This window comes from Anolis carolinensis, chromosome 4, assembly GCF_035594765.1.
Source record: "Anolis carolinensis isolate JA03-04 chromosome 4, rAnoCar3.1.pri, whole genome shotgun sequence".
In the NCBI taxonomy this organism is placed as follows: domain Eukaryota; kingdom Metazoa; phylum Chordata; class Lepidosauria; order Squamata; family Dactyloidae; genus Anolis; species Anolis carolinensis.
Window position 1 is genome coordinate 178,056,548 of NC_085844.1, and position 27,152 is coordinate 178,083,699.

At 36.8% G+C, this 27,152-nt stretch overlaps 1 protein-coding gene across 1 annotated transcript in view; it reads left to right on the plus strand.

The window, feature by feature from the left end:
• Positions 1 to 27,152, plus strand: part of faf1 (Fas associated factor 1) — a 234,135-nt gene that overhangs the window by 68,705 nt on the left and 138,278 nt on the right. Inside the window, exons 6-7 of the mRNA XM_062978316.1 lie at positions 1,788 to 1,879; positions 13,989 to 14,094. Coding sequence (XP_062834386.1) covers positions 1,788 to 1,879; positions 13,989 to 14,094 — 198 coding nt within the window. The remainder of the gene's footprint in view (positions 1 to 1,787; positions 1,880 to 13,988; positions 14,095 to 27,152) is intronic.

Consider the following 27,152-nt stretch of genomic DNA (forward strand, 5'->3'; position numbering starts at 1 on the left):
ACAAATGGCCTAGTGAATGTAGTCTGTGAGGATTCCCCAAAGTTTGGGAGTATTATTAGAAGTTGAAAGGGCTTTGTCTTCTCTAAATCTAAGACTTAATCCATTGGTGCTCTTCCTCAATCCTGGCCTTTTCAAGCTCTCCTGTCATTGCCTAACATAAGCCACAGAACAGGGCTAAAGACATTTCTGCAGGGGAAGGGAAAGTGATTTGAAAGTTACAGCTCTGTTTTAAACCTTAAGAGAAATACACTTTCTTCTGAGCAGAAAAGCCACATGTATTTCTCTGCTGACTCATTTTCATTCTCAGTGAGGAAACACGGTTGCCTCATTTATATGTACATATGAGTCATATCTCTAATAGTCCTTGAAATGAACTGCAAATAATTTTTTATTAACTAGCAGAATGAGCATTGGATTTGCCACATCAGGTTATAGCAATAAAACTGAGCCCCCTTCCACACAGCTGAATAAAATCCCACATTTTCTCCTTTGAACTGGAATATATGGCAATGTGGACTCAGATAACCCAGTTCAAAGCAGATATTGTGGGACTTTCTGCTGCGATATTGTGGGTTATATGGCTGTATGGAAGGGCTCTGATTTTGTCTGGAGCCAAAACCTAATATAGGAAGTTTTAATCAAATAAATCATACTTAACCCTGCAGACTTCATCTAATCTTCCAAAGTTCTTCTAGGAAAGTGTTTCCCTTCTATCTATGAGTAATCAGTCTATGAATGCTTTGCTCTGTTACAACGATAATTGGATGTGGAGATTGGGGAAAAAGCTTGAGTGGGCAGTATAGCTTATCTAGCCCTGAAATCACCCTGAATTGAGGTTATTTATTTATATTTATTTATTTACAATATTTATATTCCGCCCTTCTCACCCCGAAGGGGACTCACGGCGGATCACATTATACACATACAGGGCAAACATTCAATGCCCATAAACACATCAAATTGAGACAGAGACAGACAGACAGACAGACGCAGAGGCAAGTTAACCTTCTCCTGAGGGGATGTTCGATTCTGGCCACAGGGGGAGCAGCTGCTTCATCATCCACTCTGATGGCACTTCCTCATTCCAACGTTGTAAATTAGTTAAACTTGCCTCCCCACTTTTATTAAGTGGTACCTTATTTCCTACTTGATAGATGCAACTATCTTTTGGGTTGCTAGGTCAGCAATGAGCAGGGGCTATATTTTATTTTTAATTCACGGGTGCTCACCCCACCACGGGCTGGCCTCGAACTCATGACCTCATGGTCAGAGTGATTTATTGCAGCAGCTGCTCACCAGCCTGCGCCACAGCCTGGCCCCTCATATTTAGACACATAAAATATTGAGCAGTAATTTTAATTCTAGAAATACTTTTTCTTTGTTAGGCCAGAAAGGAATCATGGTTCTTCCTTTTCTTCAGCTACATAGAAATTGATTATTGTGGCTGAAAGAAATATGTCAGCATACCATGTAGCACATCATACATTAGGTGCAAATTGCCCCATTATTTCAGTGACACACATTTAGGGTTAAACTAGACACGATGCTAAGTGTGTCATTAATAACCACTGGTATTATATGGGGGGGGGGGGAGATTTTCATTAGGGCCACAGTGAGGACCTCCTTATTCGTGTTGTTAATTGCTCCCTCCTGAAAATGTGTATGTGTGTTTTCAACAGAGATGTGATTGCTAATAATGCGCTTAGCATCATGTCTAATTTGGCTCTTTGTTTGAAAAAGGAGCACTTGATTAAGATGTATTGTAACAACTATTATTTTTCTTACAGACTGTTTTAAAAACTCTACACTTGCCAAAAAATAACAGCCTCTATGTCTTAACACCTGATTTGCCACCACCATCCTCATCAAGTATGCCTGGGTAAGTTATTGTTAAAAAAATGCAACAGCATGCTATAAGGCAGTGGTTTTCAACCTTTGGGCCTCCAGGTGTTTTGGACTTCAGCTCCCACAATTCCTAACCGCTGGTAAGTTGGCTGGGATTTCTGGGAGTTGAAATCTAAAACACCTGAAGGCCCAAAAGCTGGGAACCACTGTTATAAAGAGACTGGGAGCAGGGGTTATGTTAAAGGTTTTGTTGCAAAATCAAACCTGGTTCTACTACTCATACAGACTTGAAATCTATGGTATTTCCTTCCCAGATGGCCAGTGCCCCTAATAAATCTTCAGTGTACAGAAATAGTCACACATGCTTAAAATGAGAACTTTTATACTTGTATTTTTTCTAAATGACTGATTTTTTAACTGCTCTGGCATTTGTCAATCCTGGTGGATGCCAGTTAACTGTCAGTCTACTGTATATATAGCATTTATAGCAATGGAAAAAGTCACTACTTTATTGGATATAGCCAAAGAGAGTAAGCCCTATTATGGTCCAGATCCAGGATTTGGAAGAACAGGATGTGAACTGATGGAAATCAATATGTTCAGTTTGCTTGCTGAATAGAACTGGAGTGACAAGTGTAGGACTCCATGTGGACAGAAATCACTGCATGAATCCCCTGCTACCTGGACTTGTGGTGGAGTCCTATATCCCTATGCTGGAAGTGATCCTGCATCCCCAGCTGTTTCTGACAAACTGGATATGTAACCCATACTGCTACCACTAAAGTTGAGGTAAAATGAAAGATGGAAAAAATCAGCCACAACAGACACAGTTCACAAAATTGCATGGAACAGATAGCAACTGAGCAAGATGAAGCTTTCATCCAACTGTCATGTTGGATTCCTTAGAGGCTTTGAAAACTGTATGGGCTTCTGAGAAGGAGAAAAAGAAGCCAGCTGCCCCTCTGAAGAAGAGAACTTGTGAACCACATGTAGCATTCCCAGTAAGTCAGGAAGTGCTATTCTCAGCAGTCAGACAGAGAAAATATAATTTCATATGGCAGTGTTTGAGAATTAATATTTGAAATTGCTCAGTAACACAACTTCCTAGTATTAATTTTTATAAAGTCAAAGTAGCAGTGTGAAATTTCATTTAAAAGGAGTTTCTGAGGAGTTAATAACATTTCCGGAGGCTTAGATATAGTCAGATTCTGTGTAGCTGTACTATGATGGGTAAAGGAGAGAGCAGATAACTCTTCCAAATAGTGTGCGGTGCTTGGGATCTAGTTATCTAAAAGATGGCCATTTGACATATAAGCCTATCTAAATCTTCAGAAATCTTTCTCCAGACGTCATCTTTCCTCTGGGCTCTCTGAAGGTGTGGTCCTTCCTAGTTGTGGTGGCCTGCCTGTGGAAATTCTGGCCTGAGGTACTTTCTCAGTACATTGCTATAGCATCATGATTCCCCTATAGCCACGATTGCAAGAACTTATGGTGTCCTGGGATTTACAGTTTACGGAGAAGTAACTAGACCTCTCAGTCAGAAAAGTGTCTTACCAAATTACTAACCCCCAAATTCTATAGGATGCAACCATGGTAGCTAAAACAAAATTATAGCATTGTGAACTGTGAAAGATATTTATATTTTCCCAGGCCTTCAAATCTTTTTTCTTGGCTGGTGTAGTTCATAATTTGCACTGTCCTAACATGGTTTCATCAGTCTGAATTTTCAGTTTCTTTCCTCTTTGTGTATTTGTTTTATGATTTCTGCCTTATGATGTAAGCTGTCCTAAGAATTTAGATAAATACCCATATAAATGCAAAACTGAAGATCTAATACTTGAAACTAGTTTTGTGAGCTCAAGAATACTTTCATCGTTGTTATTATTAAATTTATTACTATGCCTCACCTTTCTCTCAGAACTGAGACTCCAGGCAACATCAAAAGTAAGGCAGAATAGATAAAAACACAAGAAAGAGTATTATCAAAATGTCATGAAACAATTTCAGATATCCCTTAGATATTAGAAAACAGAACTTCTTGTTCTCTGGATGCTTATAGACTGTTTTTGATACTGTGAAGAGATTTAAAGATATTTTATGAGTATGAGTAAGTGTGGGGCAATTCTTGAAAGAAATGAAAATAGTCTACTAGGTTAGTACAAGCTCTTACTTGAACCCAACTAATTCTTCATATCCCAGTTAATTCCTGCGAATTACAGCCTCACTGCATAATTCATAGCTATTGAAGATTATTGACTGTACTATATTTAACTAAGTGCTAAATTTGCAAAGTTGAATAGCTATTTCTGGCACTTTTAAGTGAGCAATGAAACTAAGTGAATGGAAAGATCTAAAGCAGGAGAGTGTATTGAGCAGAGGTTGCATTTTGGTAACCAATACTATGTATTAATTTTAAATATAAGCAAATGTGTGTCAGTTATGACTTTAAATCAGACATGGGCAATTTCGGCCTTTCAGGTGTTTGGACTTCAACTCCCACAATTCCTATAAACTGGCTGGAATTTCCATAGTTTGCCCATGCCTGCCTTAAATCTTATACCATATTTATATGGTATAAGATTTTATAGGTTGAAATGTTAAAATGTTGAAAACAGTTTATCATCTTTGGGAGGGGGGTGGTCATATAGAAATGATGGTGATGTTATGTTATCTAGCTGTTCTGTTAAATTCTGTTGGACTTATTTCTAAAGAAATGTCTTTGCGATTGCAGTTTAATTATTGTCACTGAGACTTTTGAAGTTATTTTTAATGTCAGGCTACTTAATGAGACAGTATAGAAAATCACAAAATTTTAAAAGGCAAGACAAAGTAAACAAGCAGAAACCCTTCTCATTCTCCATATGGATCAAATTTTCTGACTGATTGGTGTTTGAGAGTAATCTTCTATCTCCTGCTGCATTAGCTACTACAAACATTACATTTACATACCGATTTTATATTTTGTTTTAGTGTAAATAAACTGTAATTATAGTAAATTTGGATGTCTGTTGACACGAGCTTGTATAAATCTGTGTGTTTGCAATGGAAATGTTAATTATTATGTGTCATGATATTTTGTTAAAAATTTAGATGTTTGAAGGTAAAAATGAATAAGTAGTATGAATAATGGATAATTTTCTTCTGAAATAGAGGAATAATTTTATAGAGCTGAACTAGGCTAAGGCTACAATATGCCAATTTAACTCGGGTAAAATATATAGAGTTCAGGGCCATTTACCTATAAAAATAGATGTGTTAGATTCTACTGTACAGGAGTTGGCAAATAATTGCTGAAATATTAGGATAGAATTTCAATTCTGTTACATGGATGGAAGAATTCCTTCACTCTTCAGAGAAAGCAACAATTCACTGGAAGCTTGCTAAAGAACCTTCAGGAAAGGAGATTCCACCTGAACATTTGGAAGAACTTCCTAACTGTGAGAGCTGTTCAGGAGTGGAACTCTCTGCCCCGGAATGTGGTGGAGGCTCCTCCTTTGGAGGCTTTTAAACGGAGGCTGGATGGCTATCTGTCTGGGGTGCTTTGAATGCGATTCTCCTGCTTCTTGGCAGGGGGTTGGTCTGGATGGCCCACGAGGTCTCTTCCAACTCTAGGATTCTATGATTCTATATTGTTATCTTTTATTCTGTCTGGCTGCTGTTATTGCTGCCCCATACTGTTCCAACCCACTTTTGCCTTTTGATTCAAAGTACATGGAGGACATCAGATTGGCTGTTTCTTCTTTCTTTCTGTAGCTTTCATTGGCTTTATCTAGGTGTTTAGAGCATATGGATGCATGGAAAACATGCATCTTGCACCTCTTTTTTAAATAATAAGTTATTGGAGGAGAAAGAGTTGTGAAGATGGGATTATGGGCAAGACATTATGCTAGTATCTATATTCACCTGGGGAGATAAGAATGATGAGGGGGGGGGAGCGAAAATGTATGTTACTACCATACTAAGATTAAAGTCTGTCTGTCTATAGTTATGGTTTGCCTTTCTGAAACTGTAAGTGGTGTCAAACAGAATAAAATGATAAAAAGAAAATATATATGTGAGAGAGAGGCAACAGAGCACTAGTGGAAAAGTATAGTTTCATATTCTTCTGAAAAGTCACAAGAGTGGTAATGCAGCACTAAGATGTCTGATTATACAGATACTCAAAGTAGATTTCTAGGAATTAAGCACTCAAAATATGGGCATAGATGTCAGTTTTGTCTTGTTCCACATTCATTTTTTAAAATAACCTCATAGTTTCATTTCAAAAACAGAAGAATTCCATCTAAATTCTACTTAGATTCCATCTAAACATTAGGAAGACTTTATGGTAAGAGCTGTTTTGCAGTGAAATCCACTGCCTTTGAGTATAGCGGAGTCTCCTTCTTTGGAGATTTTTAAACAGCTGAATAGCCAACTGTTGGGAGTGCTTTGATTGTGTTTTCCCACATGGCTGGGGGTTGGACTTGATGCTTTTTGTGGCCACTATGTGGAGATCATTTCATGGCCTCAGAGGAAATGCACTCAGTGCTATGTTCCCTGCTACCCAAGACCTGATTTCACACACAGTGGATCCGTACCACAGAAGCATTATGTCGAACAAGGATTGCATTGTGAAGCCTCTCCAGATGTTGTTGGATTTTGGTTCCCATAAACCCACAGTACTGGACTTGCTTAGTGGAATGGATGGGAACTGTAGTACAACAATACCCAAAATGCCACATAGTCCTAATCCCTGATGGCTGGTGGCTTCCATGTCAATGATATTGTTAATCTGTGCTGGATTTTAGTCTAAACTTTAAAGGAGCTTTCCAATTTGCTGAGCCTAGTTTGGGGAATGGTTCAGTATCTTGGATAGCTCCTTTAACTTTCAGACTGGTAGATTTACTTACTCTTGACATGGAAAGTATCAACCACCAGGGCCTTATCTAGAACAGATAAGGAGCAGCTAGATATAAATAAGAAAATGTAAGACTTTTTAGTTTCCAGGTACTGAGGTGTCGATTTAGTCTCTTGCATGTGAATCTTATTAAGCAGCAGGAGATGACTGGGGGAACAGTTGCCCATTAGCCATGTTCTGCATAATCTTAATTCCTATATTAGAGGTGTCTTCTAAGGGCTGTTTATAATTGTAAGACTATATAAATGTAACTGTATTGCCCTGGCATTGAAAGCCTCACAGGCCACAAAATATGACATGGCAGGTTGGATTTGGCCTATGGGTCTTGCGTTTGACATGTGTATCTTAAATGCTTAGTACTTCAACAGGAAATTTTATTTAGAAATTAAAATAATACATTGGCAATGAATGGGATTTTGCAGCAGCTATATTCTAATTTACAACTGTGAATTTGCATACAAGAGATATGCTCTTCAAGCATACACATTTTCCACTTCCTTGTCCTTTGGAGGTTTGCTGATTTTTGCCACTTGGAAAATATTTTAATGAGTGCTTTTTTAAACCAGAGTGAAACCGGTGATGCTCACTATGCCTTCATTAGTCAGGGTACTTCCTTAATGCAGAGTTCTCACTTACACAAATTAGAGCATAATCTAATTTGTCATCTCCTCTAACAAGCATCATACATGTTAATTTAATTAAATAAAGGAGGACCAATTACTGTATTACTTTATACCACCAGAGATCCTATTTCAAGCTGAAAGTTTTTTTATTCCAAAATTTCAGCTTTCCCAAGAAGTTGAAATATGTGATACTAAACTGTATGAAATCAGCAGAGAGTAGATTTTTATTCATGGCAGTTTCACAAGAACAAACAAGAATCCTTGGTGTGTGTATCAGACATGGGTACACACATTGCTTTGAATGGTAACTCTAGGTTTAAATGCATTTTTGAAAGACTACCAATTTTGTCTGATCTTCTTTCCATGAAGCAGAATTTCCTAAAATACATAATATGAGCAAGTAAATATTTGTCATTATCTATACATTATTTACTTTTTTGGTTCATCTTTCCCTAAAATCAACAAAAAGCCCATTTAAAATGAAAATAACTGCATAAATACTTTAACACAGCAATCTTCATTCTATGCCTTTCAGTTGATTAGTAAAATTGGCCATCCACAGAGTAAGTAAGGACATTTGTTGTTTAACCCCTCAAACTTTTGGAAAATTATTCCCTTGTGAGTTTTGAATAAAATGGATGGGGTAAGGAATCAAAAAGTAACCAGCCAGGCATGGGTTGAGTATGTTCATTGATTCCTAGGAACACACTCAGCCCAGGCCTAGCTTCTTGCTACTTGGCTTTTTAGTTTGCTTTATTGACACATTTGGGTTTCCAGAGCAATTAGCAATTTTGAATTAGTCACTTAAAAAAGCAGGGGCCACTGTGGCGCAATGGGTTAAACCCTTGTGCCGGCCGAACTGTTGACCTGAAGGTTGAAAGTTCGAATCCGTGAGACGGGGTGAACTCCTGTCTGTCAGCCCTAGCTTCCCATGTGGGGACACGAGAGAAGCCTCCCAGCAGGATGGTAACACATCCGGGTGTCCTCTGGGCAACGTTTCTGAAGACAGCCGATTCTCTCACACCAGAAGTGACTTGTCCCAATTTGCTTCTGACATAATAAAAAAACCCACAGATTATTACATTAAAACAGTACATGATTGAAGATATTTTTATACCATTCACCTGTTTAGCCAAGTATTGGCCAAATGTGCCAAAAAATATATAACAAAACTGGTACAAGGAGAGCTACTTGAAGGAGCCAGTTCCGTCATGAAAATATCTTATCTCAGATCACTTCCTTGACTTCTCTTCAGAGGAAAGAATGTTAATAAAATCCTTACATGATTTCATTTTGGAATTCCATATATATGATAAAATAGAACAGGCATCCTCAAACTCCGGCCCTCCAACTGTTTGGGCCTCCAATTCTAGCTCCCAGATCATTGAACAAGTTGGGTAGGGCTTCTTGGATTTGGAGGCCCAAAGAGTTTGGAGGGAGTTTGAGGTTGCCTGAAATAGAGGATGTAGTGGGGTAGAAAAGAACCCTGTTGGTGCTCCATAGGATAGCTGCTATAAGACAGAGCAATATCCTCCAGCACTGCCATCTTGACTGGAAATGGAAGTGGAAGGGTAAGGAGTGGGAGGGTTTCACGAAGTATCCTTTTCAGGAGGGTTGAGGAAACCTTTTTTTGGTGTCTCTCAAGATCCCCTGGCCACCCAAAGCCATAATTCCCCTCCCTTTTTTTAGATGCAAAAACATTTGTAAATACTATTCACCGTCTCTTAAGAGCTGCAGATTGATTAAGAAGAGCTTGCTTGGCTCTCAGCTTAAAACCAGCTAAATAAACCCAAGAACATTCAACTTCAGCAACATGGAATGGACGAAGGATTAGGGGAAATCCAACCCCAAATAGGGAAACAAGTTGTCCAGGAACACCTGGCCTCTCTAAATGAATTCAAGTCCCCAGGGCCAGATCAGCTACACCCAAGAGTATTGAAGGAACTAGCTGAGGTTATTTCAGAACCACTGGCAATTATCTTCTTGGAGAACAGGAGAAGTCCCAGCAGATTGGAGAAGGGCGAATGTGGTCCCTATCTTCAAGAAGGGAAAAAAGAACGACAATTACTGTCCAGTCAACCTCACGTCGATACCAGGCAAGATTCTGGAAAAGATCATTAAGGAAGTGGTCTGCGAACATTTAGAAACAAATGCGGTCATTGCTAATAGTCAACACGGATTTACCAAAAACAAGTCATGCCAGACTAATCTGATCTCTTTTTCGACAGAGTTACGAGTTGGGTCGATACAGGGAACGCCGTAGATGTAGCATACCTGGATTTCAGGAAGGCCTTCGACAAAGTCCCCCACGACTTTCTGGCAAACAAACTAGTAAAATGTGGGCTAGACAAAACTACGGTTAGGTGGATCTGTAATTGGCTAAGCGAACGAACCCAAAGGGTGCTCACCAATGCATCGTCTTCATCATGGAAAGAAGTCACGAGTGGAATGCCTCAGGGTTGCGTCCGGGGCCCGGTTCTGTTCAACATCTTTATTAACGACTTAGACGAAGGGTTAGAAGGCACGATCATCAAGTTTGCAGCAAACTGGGAGGGATAGCTAACACTCCAGAAGACAGGAGCAGAATTCAAAATGATCTTAACAGATTAGAGAGATGGGCTGAAACTAACAAAATGAAGTTCAACAGGGACAAATGCAAGATACTTCACTTCGGCAGAAAAAATGGAATGCAAAGATACAGAATGGGGGACGCCTGGCTGGACAGCAGTACATGTGAATAAGATCTTGGAGTCCTTGTGGACAACAAGTTAAACATGAGCCAACAATGTGATGCGGCTGCTAAAAAAACCAACGGGATTCTGGCCTGCATAAATAGGGGTATAGCATCTAGATCCAGGGAAGTCATGCTCCCCCTCTATTCTGCCTTGGTCAGGCCACACCTGGAATACTGCGTCCAATTCTGGGCACCGCAATTGAAGGGAGATGTTGACAAGCTGGAAAGCGTCGAGAAAAATGATCAAGGGTCTGGAGAACAAGCCCTATGAGGAGCGGCTTAAAGAACTGGGCATGTTTAGCCTGCAGAAGAGAAGGCTGAGGGGAGACATGGTAGCCATGTATAAATATGTGAGGGGAAGTCATAGGGAGGAGGGAGCAAACTTGTTTTCTGCTGCCCTGCAGACTAGGACGCGGAACAATGGCTTCAAACTACAGGAAAGGAGATTCCACCTGAACATCAGGAAGAACTTCCTCACTGAGAGCAGTGGAACTCTCTGCCCCGGACTGTGGTGGAGGCTCCTTCTTTGGAGGCTTTTAAGCAGAGGCTGGATGGCCATCTGTCGGGGGTGCTTTGAATGCGATTTCCTGCTTCTTGGCAGGGGGTTGGACTGGATGGCCCGTGAGGTCTCTTCCAATGTTCTATGATTCTAAGAACATGCAACTGGAAGTCACTTCTGTTTATAATTTTGGTTGAAAATAGGATGTTACTCACCATCAAAAAATGTTGAGTTTGCACAAACTATATCAATGTGCAACAACTGAAGTCCACAATTATGAAAGTGAAACTTAGATGGCCACTTAAGTGGCTGTTCCAAATGCCACTTCCACACAACCAAGTAATTTTCTATCGTGGCCACGGAAATCTATGCAGTAGCCTGGCACTTTTTCACAGAAACATTCTTGACACTGAAATATATTGTGTGTGTTTTCGTACACTGTCCTTTCTCTTGCCTGATCAATCACTGTCCGTCCAGATGGGATAATACCAGTCATTTGGACAAAGGAGTATTCATCAGTGAATTCAACATAAACACTTAAGATGTTCTTGTGCAAGATTAATCAACTGCACATAGTATGCTGGCAAATACTGAGCATAATTATGTTTGTTATATGCAAAGCTGCATCGTATCAAAATTAAATATTGTGGAAGCGCAAGTCCCTAATTTCCCTCATCAGATCCCTACTGAAAAGAAAGCAAAATAGAGCTTGACATCTTGAATGTTCCCCATTACCTTCACAAAATTGTAGGAATTCTTTCTGCAGCTTACTCAAATTGGAGAAGTGTGATTTAGGTAGTCATAATAAGGAAATAATGCAACCTGTGCCAGCAAGAATTTGATGAAAAAGAGGTTATATGAGGTAAGCCTGGCGAGAACAAATCCAGGCAATATATGGAAGAGTGTGTTGCCTTACTGCCTCCTTTTCCCTATTGAAGCTTGAGAAAGGTGTAATCTCAAATTTTGATACAGAAATGATATAAACAGGAAAGTATTAACTTTCCCTTCTTTGAAAACTGATGTTCCTTATGCTGTCCAGAAGCTCCCCACTGTTTTATGTGCAAAGGTCCATATTTAGAAGACGATATTGGTAAATATCCAAAACATGAATAATAACAATTGTATCTGGTATTTTTCAAAACAGTTTTGGTTGTCCAAGCTTCTTCACTATTTAGAATAATCGGGTTGGAAGAGACCACACGGGCCATCCAGTTCAACCTCTTGCCAAGAAGCAGGAAAATTCAAAGCACCCCGAGAGTTGGCCACCCAACCTCTGCTTAAAAGCCTCCAAAGAAGGAGTCTCCACCAAACTCCGGCGCAGTGAGTTCCACTGCTGAACAGCTCTCACAGTGAGGAAGTTCTTCCTAATGTTCAGGTGGAATCTCCTTTCCTGTAGTTTGAAGCCATTGTTCCGCATCCTAGTCTCTAGGGCAGCAGAAAACAAGCTTTCTCCCTCCTCCCTATGACTTCCCCTCACATATTTATACATGGCTATCATGTCTTCTCTCAACTTTCTCTTCTGCAGGCTAAACATGCCCAGATCTTTAAGCCGCTCCTCATAGGGCTTGTTCTGCAGACCCTTGATTATTTTAGTCGCCCTCCTCTGGACACATTTCAGCTTGTCAACATCTCCCTTCAATTGTGGTGCCCAGAATTGGATACAGTGTTCCAGGTGTGGTCTGACCAAGGCAGAATAGAATTTGACCTACTATTGTTTTATTTCATAGCTTTAACAGTAAATGTTGACATCCAAGATAATTGAGGAATTTCCTAAATTATGAAGAAATTAATTGGTTCTTCTACCATTGTTTTAACACTCGGTAAACAGCTATTCTTGAGGAATTATTTTACTGTTCAATGTTTTTTCTGTCAATTCTGGGTGATAGAGCAGGCTTCCAATTGCATAGAGAGTTCTAACATTCCAATGAAATAACAAGTCTTGTTTCATCTTAAAATTTTGTCTGGTGTAAGCGGTCATTCACCTCAGCCTACTAGTGCCATTCAGAGATTTTTCAACACTGGCACAAAATGCTACAAGATTGTGGATAAATGGGCAGGGATGACACTCAAGGTTGTGTATGGGTTGTGGTTTGTATGCATGGTTTATGTCCCCTACTCATGTTTATCTACCTACTCGTGTTTAATGGTGGAACATGAGTATTATATATTCCACAAACATTCACTCAGATTTTTATCCTACTTTTCCTTTCAAATATTCCCAAAGTACATCAACATAATAATAAAATAAAACAAAAGCCGGAATAGTAGCTGATCATCAGCTCATTCTAAATGCTATAGACTTTGGCTGTCTTGAGACTTTAGAATCTTTCCTCATTCACAAGTATTTTATTCTTGCAAAAAGAGGCACTCTGCTTATTTATATACTAATAAATTAAATTTGGTAAACATATATTTTAAAGTCAATTAAAATAAAAATATGAACTCTAAAATAAGAACCCCATTGAAAATTATCAACCCAGATATTGTGTTGGGTGAAAAGGTTCACAGATATCTCAAACTGAGAAAAATGGTTGTACAGGTTAGTCTGGTAAAGAGTATGTTTTGCAATAACAAGGAAAACATGATTAAGGAAGAGACAGTAGTGGCAATAAGGAGAGGCTAAACTGTTTACATGTGAAGTATGTGTCAAGACTGTTAAACAATACGATAAAAAAGAATAAAAATCAAATTTTCTTCTAAAAATCAGTTTCTAATATTTTATAGTCTGCCTTGGTAAATATCAAGAGTAACAAGTAAATCTGGACAATGATTTGGTTATTTCATTTGGTGTTGTACTTTACTGGTAAATGCCAGTATTTTAACACTTTCTCTTGGCGGTTAATTAGGCAGCTTAATTGAAAAAGAAAATCATGAATATGTGAGTGTTTGTATCAGTTTATACATCTGTGTATAGATAATAGAATCAGAATATTCTAAGAAGTAGAACATACACCGCCTTAATTAAACTTGGTGAATGCAATAAATCAAATAAATCATAGTGTACATGTATCTATTTTCTGTATCTGTGCATGTTAGCAGTATATTTAGGCTTTATCAGCATAAAGCAGAGAACACTGTATTGATAAACGTGTATGTGTTCACTGTAGTTGATTATTGCAATTGGCTCTGTGTTATGAACATTTTAAAGAGTTGAAGTGTAGCTTTTGATGTTTCAGCCACCTTAGGAGAGAAGGAGTTAACAGGTTAGTCCCCTTGGTCATTTCCTGCATGCTTCCCTGCCTTTAGGAGAAAAAAGAAAGCTGATGATAACATTGTGCCTGGACTTGTCTCTGCAGAGTTTAGGGTACTCCTGGGGTTTTGCAGCTAAATGCAAAGCAGGCTAGAACATGTTCACTCCTGATTTTCTTATTTTTCTTTCAACCCTTTCAGTACCCTGCAGGAATCATTAAATCAAAACTTCATGCTGATCGTCACCCATCGAGAAGTCCAGCGGGAGTACAACCTCAACTTCTCAGGAAGCAGTAGCATTCAGGAGGTGAGTTCTGTCTCACAGCTGAAGAATAAATGTAGCTCATTATAACTAATGTCAGGTTTCTTAAAGAGGGCCTCCTTTCATATTCTGTTATTAAGTTTTTAGCTTTTAATTAACTGGATGATGAAAGATTACTGTAGGTACATTAGATGGTGTGACCTACATATAAAATTCACATCAATTTTCGCCCAAAGCACTAGTGTACTTGATAGCATGTTGCATTATGGTAGCAAAAGGCATGTTCGAGATGAGCTTATATTGTCTACTTAGGTTTTTTGACCTTTTCTTGATCCTATGATGTATTCCCCTTCATTTTCTCTCATGCTCCTTTCTCTCTTATTTCCTGGTGTCTTGAATATTGATGAAATAACAGTGAGGTGGTGCCCATCTAAAAATGATGTATTACTGCTATTCAGTAAAATGGCCAGTAAGGGGTGATATTGCAAAAAGGAGACTCTTGCTCATCTGTCCTTAAAAGAGAAATGTGGTACTCAAAATAGTTATTGCCCTCTGCCTTCAAAGGTGATATTTGTAACTATGTTGTTCGAAAAACTAAAGTATCAACATCCATGCTTTTTTCTGATTATAACTCACATGTAACACATTACTGTAGCCACTCCTTAAGCAAGAGTTTCATTTTAATCTTCTCTTGTAATATGAAACAGGTCACTTCTGCCAGATTTGAATGCCAAGAAGCCTGTGTATTTTTATATGCAAGTACACACAAGCATACATTTATCCACATAATATTAATAGTAATACTAATTTCAGGATAATTTTACCCTTTCCAGTGAAAATCGCTTGCACTTTGTTGGGTGATGGTTTAGGGGGTTTTGATCTTTTTGAGAGTGCTAGAAAGTTCCATTCTATACATGTAGCCCAGTACTTTGGAAGTTGGTTACTTTCACACGTTCATATTTAGCATTTACTAACTTTGTAATTTAGAATTTACTTACTTTGGAAGTTGGTTACTTTCACACGTTCATATTTAGAATTTAATTTAACACCAGTGTTCATAACACTCAAAGCAAATTTTACGGTATTTCAATATCATTCTTTGAGCTCCTTCTAACTAAGATCAAGCTGAACCTAAAATGGTGGCAATTTCATCTGTCTTATGTGCCAGTATGTGTTGATACAAAATGATTTGTAGCATATATATTATTGGCTTTTAGATTAATGTAAACCAGAAAATAATAATCAGTTGCATCTTATTGGTCTTGAATACATTTTATCATATTTCCCAACAGGTCATAGCAAGTGCATGGCATGTTGTTGCAAAAAGTTGCTTACAAAGAAAACTAACTTTAGAATTTCAATGGAAAGCCAACCACCCAGACAATGATCAGAATACAAATATGTAATACAGTTCTGCCAAGATATGCAATATTGTCTATAATTTTAAAACAGAAAATGAACAGTTTTACTAAATTGTAAACATGAGTTTCATAGTTGAAATCCTCAGTTATTACTATTTGGCCTTTCTTCCCCCTTAGAAATTGTACCACTTATTTTCTGGATTTGGCCTGAGGGGCTAAAATTTATTTGGCATCAATGACAGGGTGTACATTTGTGGAAGCAAAACTTGGATGAGGTGGTGTTTATGTAGATAGATAAATGGAAAGTGGAAAGCCTTAAGAAAGCAATCTGGAAGCTCATAGATATGCTACAAAAAATAGCACTATGATATTTTGAGTGCTTTATTTTTTAATAGCATCCTATACCCATCCCTTGCTGGTGCTGCCTGGTAAACTGCTACCAGTAGTGCTTAATTTCAAAGGCAGAGTTTGTGTTGTAGAATGAATCAAGATGCTTTTCAAGTGTTATATGAACTTCAGGTGTAAGTTGCAGCAGTCAGCCGCCAGAGGGCAGGAAGGACTATTCAATTATTCTCGAAAAATGCCAACCAGCATTTTCAAATTAGCTCCCTGTATATTAACAAAAAGGAGTATAATGGCTGAGTTATTGTTTGATTTACAGATAATTGGCATATTGCGTGAAGGAGACTTAATTTCACCCTTTAAAATTAAACAGGGAGATTTAAAAAGACATAAAATATTCATTAATGTTCAGTGATTATAAAGCAGTGGCATATATTTATTTTGCCTTTATTACTGTTTCGATGGGAAAATACTGCAAATATTTCAGAAATCGAGTTGGCCATACTGACAAGTTGAAATGTTTAAGCAGTGTTAATGCAATCTACTCACACCTGATATCCTATGCAGAAAGATTCAAAATGTCTACATCAATTATTAAAGGAAATACTTAACATTCTAGATATGTTTCAGGGCTCACCACAACTATTGGATGCAACTGTCTCTCCAGACCCAGTTGCTTGGATTATTGACGTATGTTGTACTGCTTGCAAGCAATATCAACAAATATTCCCTCTCCTTGGCTTTTCCACGTAAAATGGTGTCATGAATATCTTTGCAATAAGCTAATGGAAAAATCTACTCTATTAATTCATGTAAATCAGTGGTGCTCCCTTATTATTGTAATTTTGTAATGTCAATTGGGAAGACACTAAAACTGATAGATGGATTTTAAGAAAAAGAGGGTGGGTGACAAATGAAGGAACATCTCCAAGGAAGTTTCCTGTGCTTCTAGTCTGGTGCTTTAGTGTTATAAAATTGCAGGGAACATGCCTTCTTTAAATAGGTATAATATGAGAGAGTCCTATGGCAATATGATTACTGCTAGACTTTATACCCTGTGCTTGTCTCGAATTCAAGAATAGAATCTGGTTGGGCGTTTAATTGTAGGACATATTTTGGCTGTGGGTTCCCTCCATGCAAATTTACCTTGTACTGCAGAGGGACTAAATATATAAAACATTTTCTGTTGTCCCATTTATTCTTTATTTCCCATATTAATTTTAGAATAACAGAATTTGAAGTATTTTGTATGTTATGTTTTTAGTAGTGTGCCTGTCATTGTTATCACAATATTTACCATAATTTATAACTTCTACTTTAAAAAATGAAAACAATGAATTAGTACAGAATCACCAGATGTTCACTAGACTGTTCTTAAACTGATTCTGATTCGAATCAGGAAATAAGACAGCTATTGCTTTAGAAACAGTTATCTCAGTCTGGTCTGCATTGTAAAATAATCTCTGCCACAGGTTTAAAGTGTGTTTTGGTTCCTGTGAAACAGTGGCAATAAATTACTTCTACGTGTATATCAAAGGCAATCTTATCTTTTAAAATTTCAATTTATAATACTCATTTTGTAATAATTAAATTCAGTTTTTAATTATATATGAAATGTATAGGAAATAGGAACTTTAAATTGAGGAATTTTTTCAACTGATTAAATTTTTTGATTAGTGCAGTAATCCTTTTATAGACTGATTCTTTGTTGCATGATAAATTAAATAATAAAATCCGAATATCCCAAACATTGCATTACTACAGCATCAAAAGGAACCTGTTGTATTTATTCTGAATTAAGTACAGTGGAATCCTGTGTTAGAAAGTAACAAGACAGAGCTGGATAGCCTTTATAATTCTGTTAATGTGTTAAATTACTGATGCTAGAGAAATTAATTTATTTGCCTTTAGAGTAAAGGCTTTTGGCTAGGGTGAATGGTCCTGTATCTTTTTGTCTTGTACAAAACTCAAGGTATCATTTTTGTTAGTGCTGGAGGTCTGTCTATCTGCCTCCTTGGTTTGTTCTTAGCTTTTGGTATGCGACAGAAAATGGGATTGGCTACAAATATGTGTCGCAAGATTTATGGGTTAACATATGAGTAGCATTGTTTGAAGCTAGGCTACTCAATGTGAATAATCCTACATTTGAATGTGTTGAAATTTCTAAGGATTATCCATTATTTTACTATAACGTAACACAATGATATAACATTGGGACAGTTAGCATATGTATTGTTCAGAACCCCTTCACAGTTTTCTTGGATTTTTTGTTTGCAAGTTTATGAATATGCATATTGCCATCATAGTGTGATTTATCTAAAACTGAATTATTATTTTATATGAATATCTCACATTGACTTCAGTAATTCTTAAAAAAACAATAAAGAAGGAAGAATTTAAAATCAAAGCACAAACACCTAAAACTAGAACATCTTTCACTTATAGAATCATAGAATCATAGAATAGTAGAGTTGGAAAAGACCTCATGGGCCATCCAGTCCAACCCACTGCCAAGAAGCAGGAAATCGCATTCAAAGCACCCCCAACAGATTGACATCCAGCTTCTGCTTAAAAGCCTCCAAAGAAGGAGCCTCCACCACAGTCCGGGGCAGAGAGTTCCACTGCCGAACAGCTCTCACAGTGAGAGTAAACTTTGTTTAGCTTTTATGAGGCTCTGAATGATAGGGAAAAAGAGGGTGGAAATGAACGTTTAAATGGTTAGTTCCAATTACAGCAAATGAACTGAATGAATAAAACATATGCGAATGTTCATTTACCGTGTTCTCATTGATTTAGTGGATCTTCTGTAGTTGGGGCTAACAACGAGATTTCATGTTTACGTATTAAAATTGTTTTGATTTAAGATGGTAACTCTATTCAAAGTTTCCTAGTGTAAAAACTAGTTTGGGCTACATAATCTGCAATATATACTGTATATTACACAAATTTTATTATAAAATATAATATTACAAAATTTGTGTTTCCTTGTTAAAAGTAAAATGTATCATAGACTCAATATACAGATTGAGTCTTATTTGGAAATGTGAAATCCTCTAAAGCTCAAAACATTTTGCTCCCAGGTGCTTCTGCCTTCAAGGCAGCGATTAAGGTGCTCCTGCTCTCTCATTTCTAAGGTCCTCAATCTCTCCCCAGCCTTATGTTTTGTTCATTTGGTACTTGTGTTGTGTATGAGGCTGAATTGAGACTGAAGATGTGAGAGACAAATGAGCAGGAGTGCTGTAGCTGCTAACTTAAAGATGAAATGGGTGACTGGCAGCAAATAGTTTCAGTTTCCTGCTATTTCAGAGGTCCCTAGGCTCTCTCCAGCCTTGCATCTCATCCACAACACAAGTAGCAAATGAACAAGATGAGACACAAGCAGTGCTGAGAAACGGCAACAAAATGACACCTGTGCAGGCTGGACTCATGGTATCATTATGAGCATATACAAGTATTCCAAAATCTGGAAAAAAAATTGAAATACTGAATACTTCTGGTCCCAAGCATTTCAGATAAGGGATACTAAATCTGTATACAGGAATATGTTATCTCGGGAGGTATATGGCTTGGTACATACAAATGTTGTTATTCAAATCACTCTTGAAGCAAATTACTCTATAATTCTCATATAATATCCATGAAAATAGGTTGTGAAAACAATACTGAATCTCAGAAAATGACATAAGATTGCCTTTGATGTTTCTGATGCAATAGACTGTGCAGACTCTTTAGCACATTTACAAAAATCGACGTCATCTGGTTCCTTGGTCATGCCATATGGCAACTTCTTTAAAAGATCGTTAAATGCTTCCATATTCACAGAAATGCCTATTACCATTGTTTGAACATAAAGCTAAGTCACCTTTTTTCAGCAGTTAAGTCTCATGGACCCCAGCAGAGTTCGCATCATTCATGTTGACCTCTTCATGTAGGATGTTCATTGAAGTTGGCAAATCAAGACATAGGAAACAACAGAGACTGGAGGAATCAATAGTTGCTTCAAGATTCATACTATCAAACTGGATCTGTTGACCTTCTAGATAGGACCTGAAATTTCTATTTCCTTGTTGACATGCCTAAATCCCAACAAATTTATGCATTAAAGGGAAATAAAATAATGTATTTAAAGCACCATTGTTGAGAACTGAGTGGAAAGGAACCTATCTGAACATGAAACACTATCATAAACTGGCTGTGCAAGTGACTCTCTCTATTGGAGATCTGCCAGATAATTTTTCATAACTTGGCAAAGCACATCTTTTCCCTCTGCAGTTTTTATTAATAATAGCACAGCTACATTACAGAGTAAGTAAAACACAGTTATAAAAATATTGTAGAGTATGATATTTATTCTTTGTTTTCATATCACCATATGGGACGGACGGTGATCTCATCATAGATTGCTCCAAATTGTAGTCTATAAGATAGGGATGTGAGTTCGTTGGATCATTCCATACCAACAAAATGAGAACCAAGTTTCATACTCGCTTCCTGTGTAGGCTGCTCTGTTGCCCCCATGCAATTTGAGTTTTTCCGCTGTCTACTGATTTCCATTCTAGTAGCTGTTAATAAAATAGTATTGTTTCCTTGTGAAAAGTTTGTTTTATGTTATTTGTAACTATTGATATCAAAGCTAATAGAGGTTCTGAGGAAATTAATGTTGCCTATTATAGAAAAAGGCTATTAACCACCTACATATTAATATGGAAGTTTTTCAACACTTACGAAACACCTGATTAGTATGTTCTATCTTCAGGACGTGTCCACTGAATGTGTAGAAGCATTCTCTTTCTTGATCACTTTTCTACTGTAAGAGAAACAGGTTTTTAGTTATGTACGAGTAGAATACCAGGGTAAATGCCAACAACATATCCTCTTTAGTGAGAACTCTTGTATTTATTCTAAGGCTCCTCTTGGGATATTTCTAGCACATTAGAAGTTCATCTCAGAAACAGAAGTTTTAATATTTACTTCCAAATAATTTCCATATGAGTTTTCCAAATGGAATTCGATTTCTGAGCTATAGAGGTTGCTCTATAGATGTGGCCTTTTAATATCATACAAAGAACCTAAACACAGTTTGATCTCTCCCCCCCCCCCCCCTTTATCTTTATGGGTATACCAAATCAGATTCCTCACAATGTATAAAATTTCTGAATAAAACAATAAGTAAAGAGTTTCATGGAGGGGCATCAGCTCTGTGCTTTTTAAAACAAAAGCAGTTTTAATTAGGAATTAGTGTTCAAACTCTTATGTACAGCACATGAAGAAATACAACAAAAAACAACATACAATCATCATCATTAGGGCAGAAAATTAAGCATGTAGCCATGTTAATTCTTTTTTGACAGTAGGAAATAAGTATGGAACAGTGCTGTCAGGATTTATTCAAATCTCCTACACAAAGGTAATAGCAGCAATGACTTTTTATAATATGATTGTAGCTAGTGTGTGACAAGTTTAGGGAGTGTCTGTATAAGTACCTCCCACTCTGAGCTAATCGTTACAGGGAAAACTGTCTTTTCACCCATGCAAAGTTTTAGGACATGCACCATTTTTTTTTGTATTTCTGCCTCATTATGTTGCAAAGATTGGACATTATGAGGGGCCTTCTTAATGGTCTCTGTGACTCATACATAAGAGTCATTCTGTACCTGCGTGGAGATCCTTAGAAACTTTTAGAGCTGCATTTTGGTGGTAACTCCACTTTCACATCCATACTGATATAAACTGTGCACACCTGTCTAATCTCCGTTTCTTTGTTTGGAAGTTTTCAGAATTTTCATCAGTTCATCATAATCCCTCTGGGGATTATGTCCCTAAAGAGTTTCTTCAAGCAGTATTATTTAGCCTGAGGACCACTCGGTCAACTTGTGCTCATATCGCCAGACTTTGACATAACAAGCAAGGCATAATAGTGCTTCCCATCTTAAATATCTTCCAGGAGAAGAGGCTCTTCAGGCTGTGGTCCACACAGCACAAATAAGATGCTTCATACAGCCTCTGTGGTTATCTGCTCCCAACTGCCTTCAACTGTGGAACACTAGTCTGGTTGCTCATCAGACCTGGTTCTCTCATCTACTGCTCAAACTTCATTGACTGTAAAGTTGATGCCCCTAGTTTCAAGAATGTTCTTAAACGTTCTAGAAATCTAAGGTTGTTTCATTTACTCCTGGGAAGTCTATAGAGAGGCAACTGCAGAGAGAAGAACGTACATCTTCTATTCCTGTGGAGGAGAGGGAGGGGGACAATTCCTCATTGATCCTTGCCCTACAAGACTCACCTATGTTGGAAATTTCAATCAGGAGCCACACCCATTCTCATCTCAGAGTCTGAGCTCCATCTCTCTGTTCTAGAGAGAATTAATTATAATAAGCATTATAATGTTGTGGATGCTGTCTTGAAGTTCTATACTGTGGTTAATCACATAATAGACAGACCCAAATTTGGTATTTTTTAATTCCTCGCATTATAGTTGCACCCTTTATTCACTTGCCTATGCACCTGCCTGGGCAAGTGAATGAAGGGTGTGACCGCTCACTTGCCCCCTTTGGAGCTATGGGGCTTAAGGTTTTCACTGCATGATAGTTGCCACCATGTAACACCATGTAATCTTTTTTGGCCAAAAAAGGTGTGACAGTTATGCTGTGGCAACTCTTACGCAGTGAAGTATGGTACCTTATGATTCTTTGGATCCCTGGAGTTGTCTGGAGCTACTGTAGACCAATACCTATTTGTTTTGGGCTCACTAATCAAAATTATTCTTAATTAACCAAGGAACTCTAGGAAATAATCTTCAACATGAGGAACATTTTTCTTTCAATTTTTGAAAATTCTTCACAATTATGTATGTATCTTTTACTCTAATAATAGAACTATTTGCACATTTCCTGCAGTGTTGCTTGATAAAATGTTCTTATTGTTTGCACACTGGTTACCTGTTAATATTGAAAATTCTTACTTTTTCAAATTTTCTCCCTTCATGAGCGTATGAGAAGTTAAATTTCCACAGAAAATATAGATAAAAATATTATCATTATAGCAAATCATGAACTGAAAAGCAATCTAACACACTAAGTTACAGCAGGCTCTTGTTATCCACTACAGTTTAGTCCTAGGACCCCCTGTGGATACCAAAATTCATGGATGCTCAAATCCCATTACATATAATGGCACAGTAAAATGGTGTCCCTTATGTAAAATGGCAAAATCAAGGTTTGTTTTTTTGAATTTTTGTTTGACTATTTTCATCCAGTGGATGAATTAATGGATATCTGTGGATTCATTGTAATGAAAACAATGTTTTGCAATTGTTCCTTTTTTGAATTTTAAGAAACTACAATCAGCTTCCAGATAAATGAGAATTTAATTGAAAATATGATAGTGAAGATGTTCCACCCCCAGGTCTACAGCCCCTACACACCAGCCATTCACCAGTTATTCAGCGGCATAGTTGCTCCCATCATGGTATATTTATGGTATATAAATGGGTCTACATGTACATAGTCCTTCTGTTGGATCTAGTAGGGAATTGTGTTAGCAGCAGCTAGTTTACGTCCATTTTACATCTAGCTATGGCTACATTCACAGAACCTAAGACCTACCGATAATAGCTGAGTCAGGACTTCAAACAGATGCACATGTGTTAGAATAATGTTGCTAAGTAACCCCATATAAAGTAACGGCTGAAATTGCTTAAATCAAGTTTAATTTTTCTTTCATTTTTTATTGACCTTTGATAATGTTTAAGTGTTCCATGGCTAGAATTTAAAAAAAAAACAGTGAAAAGGGTTTTGATTTTTTTTTCATGGAAAAGAATGACCTCTCCCACTACCCATGTCATATTACAAACTGATTTTTAAAGTCATGTCAGTTTCCAAAGAGGGTTACCATTTGATATAGGGAATTACTGTTTCTGACCCATATTTTCACTATTTGGATGAAACAATATTTTTATTCAAAACATTATTGTAAAATACGTTAAAATGATTATATAATAAACTTTATTTTGAACACTGATTGCATAAAAGTCTTGGTCAATGAAATGACCTGTGCTTCTGTTTTCATTATGATCACATCATATAATACCCAAATAACACATTCCCAGCTGTACTCTGAAATGAAGTATGAGAATTATGGAACTATGATATTTGACATGGGAAGTTTGTAATTTTATAAATTCACGTCAAAGGACAAAGGGGAAACATTCCTAATACATTCCTAGTTTATGCACTTCTCCCAAAGTTATTCTACTGTGTAGCAACTGAATTTCAAAGATACTATATTCATTCATGCATTCTATAAGCCAGCAGTACATTGTACCGCGGGTAATGAAAGCTGTTTTGGAGGTAATGACAAATTAAAATAGATCAACTGTGTATACCTGTTTGGATGTGAAAATTTGTAGAGACTTTAAATACCCTGTTGATGGTGTACTGTTTGATGTGCAGAGGATGTGTGTAGTCAGAGTCAGCCATTCCTAAGTTCTTATGAATTTAAAAAATGCCTAACTGAAACTGATATGATGAAAGAGACTTTTTTTTAAAAAAGCTTTTAATTGTTAAATGTAGTATTGCTTTTCTCTAACAGGTTTCGTAATGTGTAACCCATATTGTCCGTGACTTGGAAAGGCATGGCTTTCAATAAACAATTTCTGGTTATCAGAAACCAATAAACCAGGACATATTTATATGCAAGAAAAGGCAGAGAGTAAATAATTGCACTGGTGACCAATACTGTAATAATCCTGTTTTACAATATGCACTTGACAGGTTGTAATAGTGCTAATTGAAGAGACTAATTCACACTTGCTTCATTCTATTCAAAGGCAAAATCAGCAGCTTGTTTTGCTTTTGACCAGATGGTCCTGATGAACACCTACTGTGCACTTTAAGTGCTTTACTAGAATTACAAAGGCTGGGGGGCTGCGTCCAACTCGAATGATTTGAGAAGAAGAGGGGGAAAAACCCTTCCCTGCTCAATGGATTTGGTGCAGCTAAATTAATTCTAGTGGGCCCATTACACATTGAGCCCCCTTTTCAAAGTCCTGAGCCTCCTCGTTTGTTCTGTAGCAACGAGAAAGTGAAAGGCAGATTACTGCAAACAGAAATGAAAAAAAGTGATCTGAAAGGGAGAAAAGAGGCCTTGAAGCCTTTTCATATCATTTTGAGTTTTTCAAGTACGTTATTTTTGGGAAGGGTGGATGTCTGAAAAGCCAATTGGAGGGGTTTTTTTTTTGTTTTAAAGTGCGCTATTTAAGTACCATGAATATAAAAGCAAGAGCAACAGTTGACTGAGTTTACTGTGGTAAAGCTTTGTCTCCCAAGGATGAATCAAATTCATTATAGTTGGTGCTTTGTATTTTAATATGAATGTGAGGTTAGTTTCACAGGACTGTGTCTGTTTAGAATAATTATAATTTAATATTTTTCCATGTAAAATTATCACTGTAGGGGACTCAAATTCTAAACAGAAGCCAGATTTCTATTATCATTATTATTATTATTTAAAAACTACTTTGAAGCACCCTGAGAGTTTAAAACTCAAAAGGACCCTAATTTCCGAAGTGAGGCTTTTTCAAATAACATTGAAGCAGAGATTATTATAACTAATTGGAATCTGTTAATTTTTGGTTTGCACACTCTTGAATATCTGCCTTGAGTGTATCTGTGTAGAACACATATATGTATGTATGTATGTCTGAGTACTAAATATACACAAAGCGATGCATGTAACTGCCAATTATTCTTAGTCATATAAATATTACGTTGCAGAGGCTGAGATACCTTTTTTAAGATGGTACCATACATGTGCTTACCAGTGAGTAGGGTATCCTATCATAATGGGGCTAATATTTAAGCCGATATGTTTAATACTATGCTGTCAATATTACAAATATATATTGCTTTTTGGGAGGGGGGATATCATTCATACACAAACACACACACACACAAATGACACCAAAAAATAAATATTTAGCCATTGGTTTTTTTTTTAAATAGCAACTCAAAGGTTTCTAGATTGTATTTGAATTTTACTAATTGCGTGATGGAGAATTATGACTAAAAAGGTATAATTGCAATTTAGTCGCAAAAATCTGAAATGTCCTTTACTTCATCCTGGCTAATATAATGCATACTACTGAAAACATATTGGTATGAAATGATACAAAAGTAAGTAAGCAGTTGTTCATATACCAAAATGATGATGAGATTAACACTATTGTCATTTCTTTTGCAAATGATTATATTCAGATGAACTAATAATTGTAAAGATAAAATATAAATTGTATTGTCAAAGACTTTGAGCTTTTTCGGCATAGATTTCATAATACTTTGTTATAAAACACAGAATATGTGTTAATTATATTATGAATAACTTATTATATGCATTTTATAACATCTTATAAGATATATAAAACCTTAAACTGAAGAACAAAGTGTGATGCATGACAGTTCTTTAGCTTGTTTCCATATGTTTTGAACAGTCTTTCTGAGAAGCTGAACTAATATCTTGGGGCTGGAAAAGAGAAAATGGGAGAGAACTGAGAAAAGGAGTTAATTCCTAATAGGCAACTCAAATACAAGGGGTTGGAAGGGATTTCTGTGTGCCCTGCCCCCTTAATATTGGTATATTTTTATGCCATTTTAAGATTTGAGAAGATTACTTTGTACCATCAAACAATCCAATTATATTGATAAGTAGGGAGGTGCTAATGAACTGTTAACTCTGGCAAAAGTTTTCTGTAAACCTGTTTCGAACATAATCACCAATTTTAAATATTTCTCAAGAGATCATTCAAATTGCTTTAAATGTTAAAAGAAATTGGTATGTATGATAAATTATAGGAACACAAGAACAATACATTAAGGTAGAAATAGCATTGTTAAGTTAAAAGTGAAATATATTTCTGCTTGGGCATTTCTGTATTATATATAGAACATCTAGAAGGGCATTAGATTTATTTTATATATATAATGGGAGTCATATTTAAGCTTATATTAATTTTTTATTCCTTATATATCATCTTCTCTGTCTAATTAGATGGCTATAATTCTCATTCCCATTTAGTGTGTATATTGCCAAATCTATACATACTAAAAATGCTAAAATTACTTGCAGTGTTTTTATCACTTTGGAGCAATTTAAAGGTTACACTGCTTCAGTGAGGTTGCACCAGTGTAAGTAGGTTGTAACCTAACATGAGAACATAATTACTATCATATTGCTTTCACAATGATTTGAAGAAAGTATCCTCTGTGTGTAAACTAGGTACTGCCTTAGTTTAAACTGTAAATAGAACATAAATCATTTAAAAATTAGCATCAGAATATTTTAATTATTCTCTGGCAATATAAGATATTCTTTATATATAAGAACAAAATACCCTAAAAGCTCTTC